The sequence below is a fragment of the Brassica napus genome, chromosome C4 (assembly GCF_020379485.1).
Source record: "Brassica napus cultivar Da-Ae chromosome C4, Da-Ae, whole genome shotgun sequence".
Classification (NCBI taxonomy): domain Eukaryota; kingdom Viridiplantae; phylum Streptophyta; class Magnoliopsida; order Brassicales; family Brassicaceae; genus Brassica; species Brassica napus.
In genome coordinates, this window is record NC_063447.1 from 9,021,517 (window position 1) to 9,035,187 (window position 13,671).

The window sequence follows — 13,671 nt, forward strand, 5'->3', positions numbered from 1 at the left end:
TTCTGATACTTATATAATTTAGGGTTTATAGATATATGGTTAGGGTTTATCTGATTTTAACTTGTAAAAACCGATTTGGGGTTTTAATCATGTAGGAACATGATTTAGGGTTTGGGGTATCGAACTTTTAGAGCTTCGATTTACTCAATTAGGATTTTTGATCTATTACCCTATGGTTTTGATTCATAAAGGTTAGGGTTTTAAGGTTTCATTCTTTATCAATTAATCCATGTTCGATTTTGGGTTCTTAGGTTTTGAATTACCTTTTAACCTTAGATGATTGTTGAATCGAACCACCAAAGGAGTTGAGCCGCGAGCTGGACACGAACGGGACGCGAGCTGGAATGGATCGAGTCGCTTCTATCGGGTCACGGATGTCCTTTGTTGCTTGATCGGGAACGCCATGATCGTCGGACGCGAGCTGTCTGATGCTGTCGCGAACGAGGAAGAGGTCGCGTGCTGGAGCTGCTCTCGGGTCGCGAACGTCTGAGCTAGGATCATGAACGCCTTGGGATGAAGCTGATCGGGGACGCGAGCTGGAACAGATGCGGGAATAAGAGACGCGATCGGGTTAGGGTTTTAGGGTTTTTCGATTTGGGTATTAGCTTAGGGATTTAGAGTTTCGTGCTGATAACGTGTTATAAAAGTAATGGAAAAATCTATCTTTATTCATAACATAGAGGTTCCTTATATAGGAGATTACACCGTCATAGATAAATGGAAATATTACAAATCATAATCTCTGAGTCATCCACAATTTGGTTCATAACATAACATATATTTTATTCAATTAAAAAATTCTTTTTGGGATTGGGCTCGACTTGACTTTAGGCTTTAGCCTTAACGGACATGCATATATGATACAGGGTAGTGATGCTGATGCCAATTATGGTCCAAATCAGAGTCCCACAGTACTCGATCTTTAAGAAAATGGCAATATTGATCTTTAGCATAATTCAGGAAGGAATGATCAAGATCATCCAAATTAGCATATGGAAGATATGTGCTTCGTTGAAATTAACTAACTAATCTGAAAAAAGATTTTTTAGTCCTTCAATTAACAAAGCTCGGTTGTACAATTGGCATGAAATAAAATGAAGATAAATCAAACGTTAGTAAGCCCTTTTGCCTGTATACGGATGCCAACTTATTAGTTGACATAGGATATATGTAGCTTCTCGTTTGTCTTGAATTATTAGCTCAAACCCAATTAAGTGGGGAAAGTAAGAAGCAACAACTCCTCTTCCGACTTTCCGAGACCCTAACAAATCAACTAAACTCAATATTAATCAACACTTCTGAAAGCTCACCATAAAAAAGCTACAAAATATTTATAATATATCACTGCTTAATTACAAAGCACTATATAAAGACTCGACCATCTCCCATTAGTTTCCCATCACAAGTACAAAACATTTCAGTACACAAACAACAAACTTCTTTCTTTAAATCCCAATTGCAAGAGAGAATTAATGGCGAAAGAGTCCACCACCATCGACATCGGCGAGCCCAGCACCGTGACCAAAAGTTCAAGTCATGTCGCAGTGGACGAGAAGAAGAAGGGATTTGTGGCAGCAGCCGCAGGGGGTGGCTACAAGAGAGGTTTGACCATATTCGATTTCCTCCTCCGTTTGGCGGCCATAGGAATCACCATCGGGGCTTCCTCAGTCATGTTTACCGCAGAGGAGACTCTTCCCTTCTTTACTCAGTTCTTACAGTTCCAAGCCGGCTACGATGACTTTCCCACATTTCAGTAAGTCGCCTATCATGTTCTTAACGTATGGTTACTAATTTATATAATGTTTTTACATAATAAATGATACTATATCTCTAACTATGGCTATAGTTTCTTCTGAAATCGAGTATATAAACTCGTGTTACTTGTAAATCAAGTCATGTACAGCTATATATTTTAAACTTGTCCGGTCAGTGACAATAAAATTTATAAATGTAAATCGTTTTTGAAGGTTCTTTGTGATATCCATCGCCATAGTCGCCAGCTATCTCGTCCTTTCACTTCCCTTCTCCATCGTATCTATTGTCCGTCCACTTGCGGTTGTACCCCGGCTCATCCTCCTCATCTCCGACACAGTAATTCCCCCTTTCATATATACACAATTCTATTCTCCGATTTTTATTTAATTCCATCATCTTATTCATTATTTTTAATGTATATTTCAAGGTGGTCCTGACGCTTACCACAGCAGCAGCGGCTGCTGCTGCCGCAATTGTCTACCTTGCACATAACGGCAACGCAAACACCAATTGGCTCCCCATTTGTCAGCAGTTTGGAGACTTCTGCCAGGCCACGAGTACTGCTGTTGTAGCCGCCTCTATCTCGGTTGTCTTCTTCGTCCTTCTCATCGTCATCTCAGCCATTGCCCTAAAAAGGCATTGATTTCATATTTCCCGAGTGTGAAGATCGAAAGGGATCTAGGTTATTTCATGTATATGTTTGTGGCGTGTGATTTGTGTAACATGAGATATTAAGTATATGTGGTATCATTATGGTGTGGAAGTGTAACAAGAGTTCATATGTTTGAAGGAAAATTGTCTTGGTTCAGCCTGAAATCTTCCGATGTGTATAAGTAAGTAAAAAGGTTCTCGTTTAATAATTGATAGTATATCCTAGAAAAGTAAATGTGAACTAAAAGCAAACCCAACAAGCGATTAATCTCAAAGTCATCATAGTGCTCAAACTTCTCATAATCGAGGTCAAGTCAGGTCCAGCCACTGCCCTTGATCGATTAAGCTCACTAATGTTTCGAGTGATCTTAGATTGTACTGTAAGAATTGCTGTGTTTTTTTTTGTTTCCCAGCGATCAATCTCCAACGATATCAACGAGCAAATGCAAGATGAGAACATGCATGAACCGAAAAACCATATATTATATATACTTACCTTTTTGTAATTTTGTAACCAATTTATAGAGGATATAAGTAACGAAAGTATTTTAGATTACTTGTAATACTAGATTTCCAATTTTGTTAAAGAAATTTCTAACAAATACCAATGAGTCCTACCTGACACATAATTCACACAAGCATAATTTCTATAAAAATCATAGAATTGTTTTAATCATGCAAGTACATTTTTCTCTCAACATTGATTTGAACTTAAGAGCTAATCTTTTAACATGTCAAATTAATGAAACGAACTAACATTTGGTGTATTTTCATAAAGATAAATAGGTAATGTATAACGAAGAACATCGTCCTCAAGCTCTGTACTTGGCTTAAATCAAAAGAGTAATTAAATAAGAGATCAGTGGTAATTAATTCGTGCCGGTGGATATCAGCTGGTTCATCCTTGTTTTCTAAACTCCAAGAGATCAAGCGATGTTGCTTACTAAATGAATAATTAATTATGCATGACTAAGTTAATAACCATACGGAAATTTTGTGCTTCACTTAAAAATAACTAACTTGAAAGTAGTTAGTCATTCAATTAACAAAGTTTGGTTGTACTATGCATGGAATAAAACGAACATAATCAAGCTCTCGTGTCTGCGTATGGATATTCCCACTTCATTAGACTTTACACATAATAATATAGCATTTTGTTTTGAGTTTAATTGTTAGCTCAAACCCAATTAAGTGGGTAACTGTAATAAGCAACTACTCCTCTTCTCTGACCCCTAACAAATCAACTAACCTCAATCTTAAACAACTAATAACCTCGTCATTAATTAGCTTATAATTATTTGTTCCTAGTCAATCATTACTTAATACAATCACTATATAAACATTTGTCCATCTCCCATTTGTTTCCCACCAGAAGTACAAAGCATTTCAACACACAAACATAAACACTTTTTCTTTAATATCTAAATCCCAGTTGTAAGAGAGAATGGCGAAAGAGTCTACCACCATTGAAGTCGGCGAGCCTAGCACCATGACCAAAAGTACAAGCCATGTCGTTGTGGACGAGAAGAAGAAGAAGGGCTTTGTGGTAGCCACCGCAGGAGGCGGTTACAAGAGAGGTTTGGCCATATTCGATTTCCTCCTACGTTTGGCGGCCATAGTAACAACTATCACTGCTTCCTCCGTCATGTACACCGCCGAGGAGACTCTTCCCTTTTTTACCCAGTTCTTACAGTTCCAAGCCGGTTACGATGACTTTGCCACATTTCAGTAAGTCCATTTTAATTCTTAACGTATGACTACTAATTAACATCATGTTTTTACACAATAAATCATATATATATATATTATATTTCTAACTAGAGTGTAACATACGTCTTTACTTTGTTAAACTTGTCCGGTTAGTAAGATAAATGTAAATCATTTTTGAAGGTTCTTTGTGATAGCCATAGCCATGGTCGCCAGCTATCTTGTCCTTTCACTTCCTTTCTCCATTGTAACTATTATCCGTCCACTTGCCGCCGCACCCCGGTTGATCCTCCTCGTCTCCGATACGGTAGCTTCACTAACAAACATATTCCAAATTTTATTACAAAATTATAGATTTCGTAGAAACTCATCCTCTTTTTATACTATGGTGAAGGTGGTCGTCACACTTACCACATCAGCGGCGGCTGCGGCAGCCGCAATTGTCTACCTTGCGCATAATGGGAACCCAAACACCAATTGGCTCCCCATTTGTCAGCAGTTTGGAGACTTCTGCCAAGCCGTGAGTAGCGCAGTTGTAGCCGCTTCTATCGCAGTTGTCTTCTTCATCGTTCTCATCGTCATTTCAGCCATTGTCCTAAAAAGGCATTGATTTCACATTTTCTTTCTTGTAAAGATCGTAACGGACTTATAGATGTTTTTTTGTGCGTGAGTATCATGATGTGGGTAAAGTAATTGAAGTTGTTTTACGTTTTATTGCAAAGCTTTTGATTCATCTAGAGGCTCTTAAATATTGATTGTAATACTAAAACCTAAAAATAGAAGTCAACGAGACCAAAGACAAAACCCAACAAGTGTTCCAAACCCTAGAACCCCAACAGCGACAGTTAAAATGTCGAATACCAATTCTACCCTTATTTTCTTCTCTTTCAACTCTCTCTTCTTCTCCATGAACTCTTCGTGTCTCCACTTCGATTCCGCTTCTCTCCTTCTTCCATTGCCCCTCTTACCCTCCATTACACTCCTCAAAATGACCAAACTGTCCATCCCGTTCAAACTCGTTCCCTCCATCGCCTCCACCTTAAGGCTCACCTCCTTCACGTGCATCTCCTCCTCTCCGCATGTGACCACCGTGATCACACACTCCACCGATCCCACCACCGTCGCGAATTTCGCCTCCACTTCACCGCTTAGCCAGTTCCTCTGCACGGTCACCGGCCGGTGACTCGACAGATTCGCCGCACGCTTTCCGATAGGATCGATCACGATCCAGCTCAAAGTCAAATCCTGCTCTAGATCACGACACGTGTCCTCCGTCCACCGTCCTCGCTTGATCGGCGTCACCACAGTGTCCTTCGCATCAACAAGATCGATCCTCAGAGGCGAGCTAAGGAACCACGCCATAGTCGTCTCCGTCTTCACGACTCTACTGAGAATCAACTTCCCTCTGTAGTGCAGATCCACGGCGGAGATCAGCTCTGGAAAGGGACGGTCGAGATCAGAAACTGAACCACCAGCGTCAAGAACCGAATACACGTCGGAGAAAAAAGAACGGGGGTTATCTGAGATGGTGGCGGTGGAAGGCCATGTGGACCGGCAGATTTTGGACCAGAGGAGTTCATTGGACGCGAGCTTGTGAAGGAGTGTGGAGGCGCAGGAGAGGGAGGCTAGGGTTGGACCGTCGAGGCGCGTGAGGATGTGAGTCTCTATGATGTCTTGATGGACGGTGGAGATTAAATCCGTTACGGTGGTGGAGGAAGAGTCCGCCATTTTCACGGTGTTGAGTGATTTATTTACTAACTGCAAGTGATTATTAGTTTATGATATTTGATTGATTAGTGAAGGGGTTTATATAAGGGCAACTTGACCTTTATCTAACGTCATTTCTTTAACTGCCCCCAATATTAATCATTAATAGAAATTAAAACTACATGATTATAGAGATTATAAATGAATTTTTGGGACGAATGTGAACTTTCATATCAGAAAAGTCCTGGCAAAGAATAATTAGCTCAAGCATCCACTACCACATATGCATCCAATTTCGGGACAACTTGATTATCCACTGGAAAAGTGTGTACATTCTATTCAAAATATTGGCTTGATGAATGATGATTATAAGTTGTTTGTTATTGTTTGTCAATTACCATTTAGAAATTAAACAGTCTTAAGATGCTAATCTTGAAACATGGTTTATACTATTTAAGTTCAAGTTGTTTTATATTTTAGATGTGTCTTGACATTATATAATCCAACACATGAAATATCCTCCAAAATTAAGTCATTTATATAGGAAAAATTATAATGGTTGTCTATAAACATAATTTTGATATATGGACGATATGATGCAGGGGAAGAGACTTAATCCAATTCTTAATTTATTAGAATAGTATTAGAAACTTTGATCCTCTCTCACATGCCATCAACATTAGAAACACAGGTACAGTCGCAAATAGTGATCAAACTGTAGAAAGTGTGGATATAAAAAAAAACATAAGAGTGATGAAGATCAACTGATCAAATACGTGCGGGCATATGCGACGATGTAATCTGCCAAAACAAATGAGGCAGACAGATACGTGAGAGTGCGGAAAAGGGATGTTGACCTCTTGTATGTTACATATATGAAAAACCATTTATTATTTCTATCATCCGTAACTTGAATTAAACAATCAAGGTCGGCGGAATTTTACTAGTGAATATAAGAAAAAGTTCTTTAACAAAAAAAAAATATAAGAAAAGGATAAGAATGAATATATATGTATTGTACAAGCAGAACAATGTTTATTCCGTTATAGGCAATTATAAAATAAGTAAGTGCACGGACATTTTTGAGAGGTAGTAATTACTCCCCGTGAGTCCGTGACTAAAGATATGAGATGCGAGACAACAAAAAGTACATATAAAAGAGAAATAATGTGTATAGTTCCAGAAACAAAAGGGAATGTATTATAAACCATTTAGCGATCCACCCATTTATCAGTCCGTGTAGCAAGACGGGCCAAGCCCATCCGCAGGATCATACTGGCGCCTATCTACTCTTGTGTTTATTTACATTATAGTTGATGTTTATCTTACGTATTGCTAGTCATTATCTAGTTAAAGATAAGTACGATCTCATATCGATCCAGTACTTAGACCGTCATTACCATATGTATATAAAGACCAGTTGGTCGACCTAATAATACACACAAGTTCCCCTCTTCATTCACAACACTTTATCAGCACGACCTTCTCTCTAAACCCTTCCAAAATTCCACCACCCATAAATCAGAAACCAAACGATCTCTTGCTATTTTCCGGCGACTCCTAAAGCTCTTCCAGTCGCCTCCTTTTCTCTCTGTCAGCAACCAGCAGCAGCTCTCTCTCCTCACAGACCGTTCAACTCATCACAAAAGGTTCAGGTATCTTCAGAAAACTCAAAACAAAACCAAAAAGGATTTAAACCCTCAGCCGCATACATACAGCTACATCTAGCCGTATGTCTTTGCAGAATAAAATCTAAAACCCTAATCTATTTTCAAAGCTTAAATCTCGTCTTGTTTCACTCTGTTTAAGCTTGTTTGATTTTTTTTAATCTTCCTGATGTGAGTTAATTGCTAGAACCTTTTAGGTTGACAATTACACCAATTTTTTTTTACATATCCGACTGCTGCATCAACTTAATCTGATTGTTTGCTTGCATTAGAAACTTGTTCTTGAATGTTTAAAGTCTTTCTCTGATATGTTGAAATCGACTAGAACCTGTCTCAAATTTGAAAGAATTTTTTTAAATATTTTTAAGATAAATCCAATTTTTCTTATAGATAAATCTGAAATTTTTAAAGATAAATCTGATTTTTTTTTTATAAATCCGACTGAAAACAATATATTATATATTTTAATTCGATTTTCCTATTTTTTTAAAAAAACCTTTTATCTTTATCTTTAAAAAAAAGGATTTTCAGCATTTATCAGAAAAATATCGATTTATTTTTTTTCCTAATCCTACTAGGAATAGGAATTACTAGTATTTATCTGAAAATAAATAAATTTCGGATTATTACTGATATACTAGCATTATCAAATCATTATATTTAATCTGATAAATATCGAAAACAAATAAAAGTAAGAAATGATTGCATTTTTTTGAAAATGTATACTAATCTAATTTCATGCATGGATTTAACTTTATCTCGATTTTGTATAGGTTTAACTTTACCTTCCTGCATATCACATGAAATCATCTGATTAGGATAGATCATTCACACTGATCAGTTTACTTTCATGTCGAAAATTGATAAAACTGATCAGATTTCATGCAATGGATTTAACTTTATCCAAGATGTATAGGTTTAACTTTACCTTCCTGCATATACATGAAATCGTTTGGATCATTGAAAAAAAAATATTGTTATTTACTTGCATTGCTTGTATCCGACTGAAAGAGTATGTGAATGATCCAATTATTTTCTTACTAATGAACATTCTGTAGCACATGTCCATACTCAGAATGGCCTGGCTGAATCCTTTATAAAACGGATCCAGCTGATTGCCCGACCACTCTTAATGAATACCAAACTCCCAGTATCAGCTTGGGGACATGCAGTACTACATGCAGCTGAGCTAATTCGCATCAGGCCATCTAGTGAGCACAAATACTCGCCATCCCAACTACTAATTATGGGTCATGAGCCAGATATATCCCATCTAAGAGTTTTTGGATGTGCCGTCCAAGTGCCTATAGCACCACCACAGAGAGCAAAGATGGGACCTCAGAGGAGGATGGGAGTATATGTTGGATACGATTCCCCTTCTATTATTAAGTACCTAGAGCCAACAACAGGTGATTTGTTTAAGGCCAGGTTCGCTGATTGTCATTTTGATGAATCCTAGTATCCAGCATTAGGGGGAGATTATGGTAAGCTGGTTCAGGATATAAAATGGAATCAAACATCCTTAACATGGCAGGATCCTCGGACTAGAGATTGTGATCTAGAAGTCCGGAAGATTATACATCTTCAAGAGCTAGCTAACAGATTGCCAGATTCCTTTGCTGACCCAAATAGAGTAACCAAGTCATACATACCAGCTGCAAATGCACCAATAAGACTTGATGTCCATGATGGACATAATCAGGCTGCTACTACGTCTAAACCACAATTGAAACGTGGTAGACCAGTAGGTTCCAAAGACAAAGAAGTTCGGAAAAGAAAGAGTGCAAAGAAATCCGACAAAGTGGAAACTCTAGACATGGAAAAGGAAACTCATGTACCACCAAAAGATACTTGGGACGCTAAGAATCAAGGTAATGAAGTTCCTGACAATAATGAGATCTCAATAAATTATGTCATGTCTGGAAGGAAATGAAATAGAAAACATGTCGACATGAATGATATATTTGCTTATAATGTAGCAGTCGAATTGATGGATAATAAGGATCTAGAACCCACATATATACTAGAATGTATGCAACGACCAGATTGGTTGAAATGGAAAGAGGCTATTAATGTGGAGTTATAATCACTGAAAAAGAGAGGAGTGTTTGGACAGATCATCCGGACACCTCACAACATAAAACCAGTGGGATACAAATGGGTTTTTGTGAGAAAAAGAAATGAGAAAGGAGAAGTTGTGAGATATAAAGCACGACTTATTGCACAAGGATTCTCATAAAGACCAAGAATAGATTATGAGGAAACTTATTCCCCTGTGGTGGATGCTACGACCTTAAGATTTCTAATAAGTCTGGCTGTAAGAGAAGGTCTTGATATGCGGTTAATGGATGTTGTAACTGCCTACTTATATGGTCCACTGGATAATGAGATATACATGAAAATTCCATATGGTATTGAATTGAAAAACAAAGAGAGTTCTCGAGAACAACATTGTATCAGATTGAACAAGTCTCTTTATGGATTAAAGCAATCAGGTCGAATGTGGTACAATAGACTGTCCGAATATCTCATGAAAGAAGGATACAAAAACGACCAGATCTGCCCATGCATATTCATAAAGAAGTTCAATAAGGGTTTTGTAATCATTGCAGTATATGTAGATGATTTAAATATCCTAGGAACCTTTGGAGAAATTTCTCAAACTGTTGAATATCTCAAGAAAGAATTCGAGATGAAAGATCTTGGAAAAACAAAGTTTTGTTTGAGATTGCAACTTGAGTATATGAAAGATGGAATTCTTGTGCATCAAAAGGTATATACAGAAAAAGTACTCAAAAGATTTAATATGGACCAGTCTCACCCATTGACTAGCCCCATGGTCGTGAGAAGTCTTGGTCCGGACACTGACCCATTTGGTCCGAAGAAGAAAAATGAGGAAGTCCTTGGTCCCGAAGTGCCTTATCTCAGTGCCATAGGAGCTCTGATGTATTTAGCTGGCCACACACGACCAGACATCAGCTTTGTTGTGAACTTACTTTCTAGGTTCAGCTCCTGTCCGACCCAAAGGCACTGGAACGGGATTAAACATATACTTCGTTACCTACAAGGAACGAAAGACTTGGGTCTTATGTTTACTAACAAATCTAAGGAAGATTTAGTTGGTTTTGCTGATGCAGGTTATCTCTCTGATCCACATTATGCTAGATCTCAGACTGGTTATGTTTTTACACACGGTGGGACAGCTATATCCTGGCGGTCCATGAAGCAGACCATGGCAGCCACATCCTCTTACCACGCAGAAATATTAGCCATGCATGAAGCCAGCCGTGAGAGTGTATGGATGAGATCCATGACACAGCATATTCGTACCACTTGTGGTATGATCAAAGGAAAGGATCCACCGACCATCCTATACGAGGATAACACAGCATGCATCGCACAACTTAAGGATGGATACATTAAAGGAGATAGGACGAAACATATTCTTCATAAGTTCTTCTTTACACACGAGCTTCAGAAGGCAGGAGATGTCCAAGTATTGCAAGTCCGTTCGAGTGAGAATTCAGCCGACCTCTTCACCAAGTCACTACCAACCTCAACGTTCAAGAAGCTCATATGGAAGATAGGCATGCGTCGACTGAAGGATCTTCGGTGATGCATTCATCAGGGGGAGTTCATGTGTTGTACTCTTTTTCCTGTCTTGTTTTTCCTTTTACCACATTGGGTTTTGGGTTTGTCAAGAGAAGTTTTAATGAGGCAACATCCAAAGCATGAAAGAACCTTGACCGGATGTGTCGATCAAGGGGGAGTGTTATAAACCATTTAGTGATCGACCCATTTATCAGCTCGTGTAGCAAGACGGGCCAAGCCCATCCGCATGATCATACTGGCGCCTATCTACTCTTGTGTTTATCTACATTATAGTTGGTGTTTATCTTACGTATTGCTAGTCATTATCTAGTTAAGGATAAGTACGATCTCATGTCGATCCAGTACTTAGACCGTCATTACCATATGTATATAAAAACCAGTTGGTCGATCTAATAATACACACAAGTTCCCCTCTTCATTCACAACAGAATGTACAACCCTCATGCTATATATGACAAAGAGATTAAGGGTTCCCTTAAACTGAATTATGTATAAGATATCACCGTCGATTAGGTTTATGCAGGTTTATGTAATAACCAAAAAAGAAAAGGCTGAATGAGAAAAGGAAAGGCCAGCAATCATTTACATCAGCATGATTAAACTATTGAAAATAATTTTAAAAAACGTCGTCTTCACATTTATTAAATATATTAAACAATATACTAATAATATGCATGCCATTAGTTAGTAAACTGCTGATTAAAATGTAATAAACTAAACTCAAATTTTATTAATTTGGACTATATAGTAATTGGATATTGTTTGTGGAAAACCATCTTAAAATTTGAGCAACATTATAATATATATTATTTTAGGAAACCAAAGACATTAAATTTAGTTAAAGTTAGTTTTGTGAAATTTCTATTGCTGGCCTTTCCTTTTAATATTATTGTTGATTTTAAATTACATCTGTAATATAGTTATAAATTCAAAAAAATTTTAAGAAAACATTAACAAATTTTCAGTAAAAAAACATTAACAATTTTTTTAACAATGTTGTGTCAAACACATTTATATTAATCTTGAGTTTTTATTTGGCGCAAAAGTATTAAATAAAAATTCCTTTGGGATTTTTAACTTAAGATTAATTCAAATCTTTCACTAGCAATAATGTTTCATCAAAGTTTATAATAACAAATGTATCAGCTTTTTATATATAAAAAATGTTTATCGGAGTTTAGTCATAGAAATGTTATCAGAATTTCATTTGCGAGATATTAAAATACACCGACAACATTATTGTATGTGTTTTTTTGTTTCCGGTTCCTACTCTCAACCTAATTTTCCCTTTTCACGGACTATATCCACTGCATATATACAGTTAAATTTAGAATTGTATTCTTATATATATCGTCGAGCACTGATGTTGATGAATACGTTACATATATGATAGTTTTTTTACTTGTTCGGACGTAAACTGTCTTCTCACCGGTGGAAGTAACTACTCTATTTTATTTGATAGTTTTATTTTGTACATTTTTAGCCTTTACATAAATTTAGAGAGTGGGCCGAAATGTAATTTAATTCAGTCTAACATTGTGTTGATCAACTTTTCTTCCCTAAATTCTTTTAGGCATTCGATTTTATTCAGGTTTTTAGGTTTTTGGTTTTTCAGTTCTTAAGATATAGAACTGTTTAGCTAATATTAATGAAATTCAGTTTGGTTTTTGTTAGGTTATTTCGTTTTTTGTTCACTTTAGATAACGATGTTAGAAACTAACTACTATCTAATAAATTTTGGTCTCATTTCAGTTTCGGTTCCGGTTCAATTCTGATTTTCTGAATAATCATGTAAAAATAGATATTTTCAGTTTTTAGATTAAATTCTAATAATTTGGATAAATATAAATATTTTATAAAAAGTTATTAGGATAGTTTGGATAGTTTTAACTATTTTGGATAAAATATATTTGGGTAATTCAGGCTTTCAAGTAGATCGATTTATAATTAGTATTTTTTACAGTATTTAGTAGTTTTAAAAGTAAATACATTAATATTTTAGATATATAAACTATTTTTAAACTTGGTGGTTAAACTCTACTGCGGTGACAATATTATAGGAAAGGTCATACGAAAAAATATCTCGATGATGAAAATCTCAACAATTTTCATTCTTATTACTTTTTCATATTAAATCGATATGAAGACTGCTCGGGGAAGTGTATAAATTTGGCTAAATCCACTATTACTTTCTCCTCCAAAAACCCGACAGTAATCATAGACAGAGTAAAGGCATTAGTTGGGATTGGCAAAGCGGGAGGCATGGGCAAGTATCTAGGTTTACCCGAAACCTTTGGTCGTGCAAGAGAGATGTCTTTACAGGCATGGCTGATAGAATCCGTCAGAGATCCCACTCGTGGACAACAAAATTCCTCTCAGGCGCTGGAAAACTTTTTCTCCTCCAAACCGTCCTCTCTGCACTACCAAACTTCTCCATGTCAAGCTTCAAAATCCCCAAGTCACTTTGCAAGAGGATTCAATCAATCCTCACGAGATTTTGGTGGGATAGTTCTCCGGACAAGCACAAAATGGCGTGGGTCTCATGGGACCGAATGGCAACCCCGAAATGTGC

General features: G+C 37.0%; 3 protein-coding genes across 4 annotated transcripts; 2 read left to right on the forward strand and 1 right to left on the reverse strand.

Annotated features, from left to right (window-relative positions):
• The first annotated feature begins 867 nt into the window (after window positions 1–867).
• Window positions 868–2,607, forward strand: LOC106396013 (casparian strip membrane protein 1-like). The gene is made up of 3 exons (XM_013836310.3): window positions 868–1,753; window positions 1,968–2,091; window positions 2,183–2,607. The coding sequence occupies exons 1-3, from the start codon at window positions 1,473–1,475 to the stop codon at window positions 2,396–2,398; spliced, it is 621 nt and encodes a 206-aa protein (XP_013691764.1). The 5' UTR covers window positions 868–1,472; the 3' UTR covers window positions 2,399–2,607.
• Window positions 2,608–2,940: 333 nt separating this feature from the next.
• LOC106395645 (casparian strip membrane protein 1) lies at window positions 2,941–4,723 on the forward strand. Of its 2 annotated transcripts, XM_048754624.1 has the most exons (3): window positions 2,941–4,134; window positions 4,297–4,420; window positions 4,508–4,723. In XM_048754624.1, the coding sequence occupies exons 1-3, from the start codon at window positions 3,851–3,853 to the stop codon at window positions 4,721–4,723; spliced, it is 624 nt and encodes a 207-aa protein (XP_048610581.1). In that variant the 5' UTR covers window positions 2,941–3,850. The 2 variants fall into 2 exon arrangements, with proteins under 2 accessions (XP_048610581.1, XP_048610580.1); XM_048754623.1 differs by having other exon boundaries at window positions 4,297–4,723.
• An 80-nt stretch (window positions 4,724–4,803) lies between these two features.
• LOC106454711 (probable F-box protein At2g36090) lies at window positions 4,804–6,033 on the reverse strand. Its single transcript, XM_013896828.3, has one exon. It carries the CDS (start codon window positions 5,839–5,841, stop codon window positions 4,897–4,899), a length of 945 nt encoding a protein of 314 aa, XP_013752282.2. The 5' UTR covers window positions 5,842–6,033; the 3' UTR covers window positions 4,804–4,896.
• Between the last annotated feature and the right edge of the window lie 7,638 nt (window positions 6,034–13,671).

Excerpts from the sequence above, each read along its gene's own strand:
- LOC106454711 (XM_013896828.3), bottom strand. The coding sequence starts at position 5,841 with ATGGCGGACTCTTCCTCCACCACCGTAACGGATTTAATCTCCACCGTC.
- LOC106395645 (XM_048754623.1), top strand. The coding sequence starts at position 3,851 with ATGGCGAAAGAGTCTACCACCATTGAAGTCGGCGAGCCTAGCACCATG. Across the intron at positions 4,135-4,296 it reads GATGACTTTGCCACATTTCA|GTTCTTTGTGATAGCCATAG; the intron begins GTAAGTCCATTT and ends TCATTTTTGAAG.
- LOC106396013 (XM_013836310.3), top strand. The coding sequence starts at position 1,473 with ATGGCGAAAGAGTCCACCACCATCGACATCGGCGAGCCCAGCACCGTG. Across the intron at positions 1,754-1,967 it reads GATGACTTTCCCACATTTCA|GTTCTTTGTGATATCCATCG; the intron begins GTAAGTCGCCTA and ends TCGTTTTTGAAG. Across the intron at positions 2,092-2,182 it reads TCCTCCTCATCTCCGACACA|GTGGTCCTGACGCTTACCAC; the intron begins GTAATTCCCCCT and ends GTATATTTCAAG.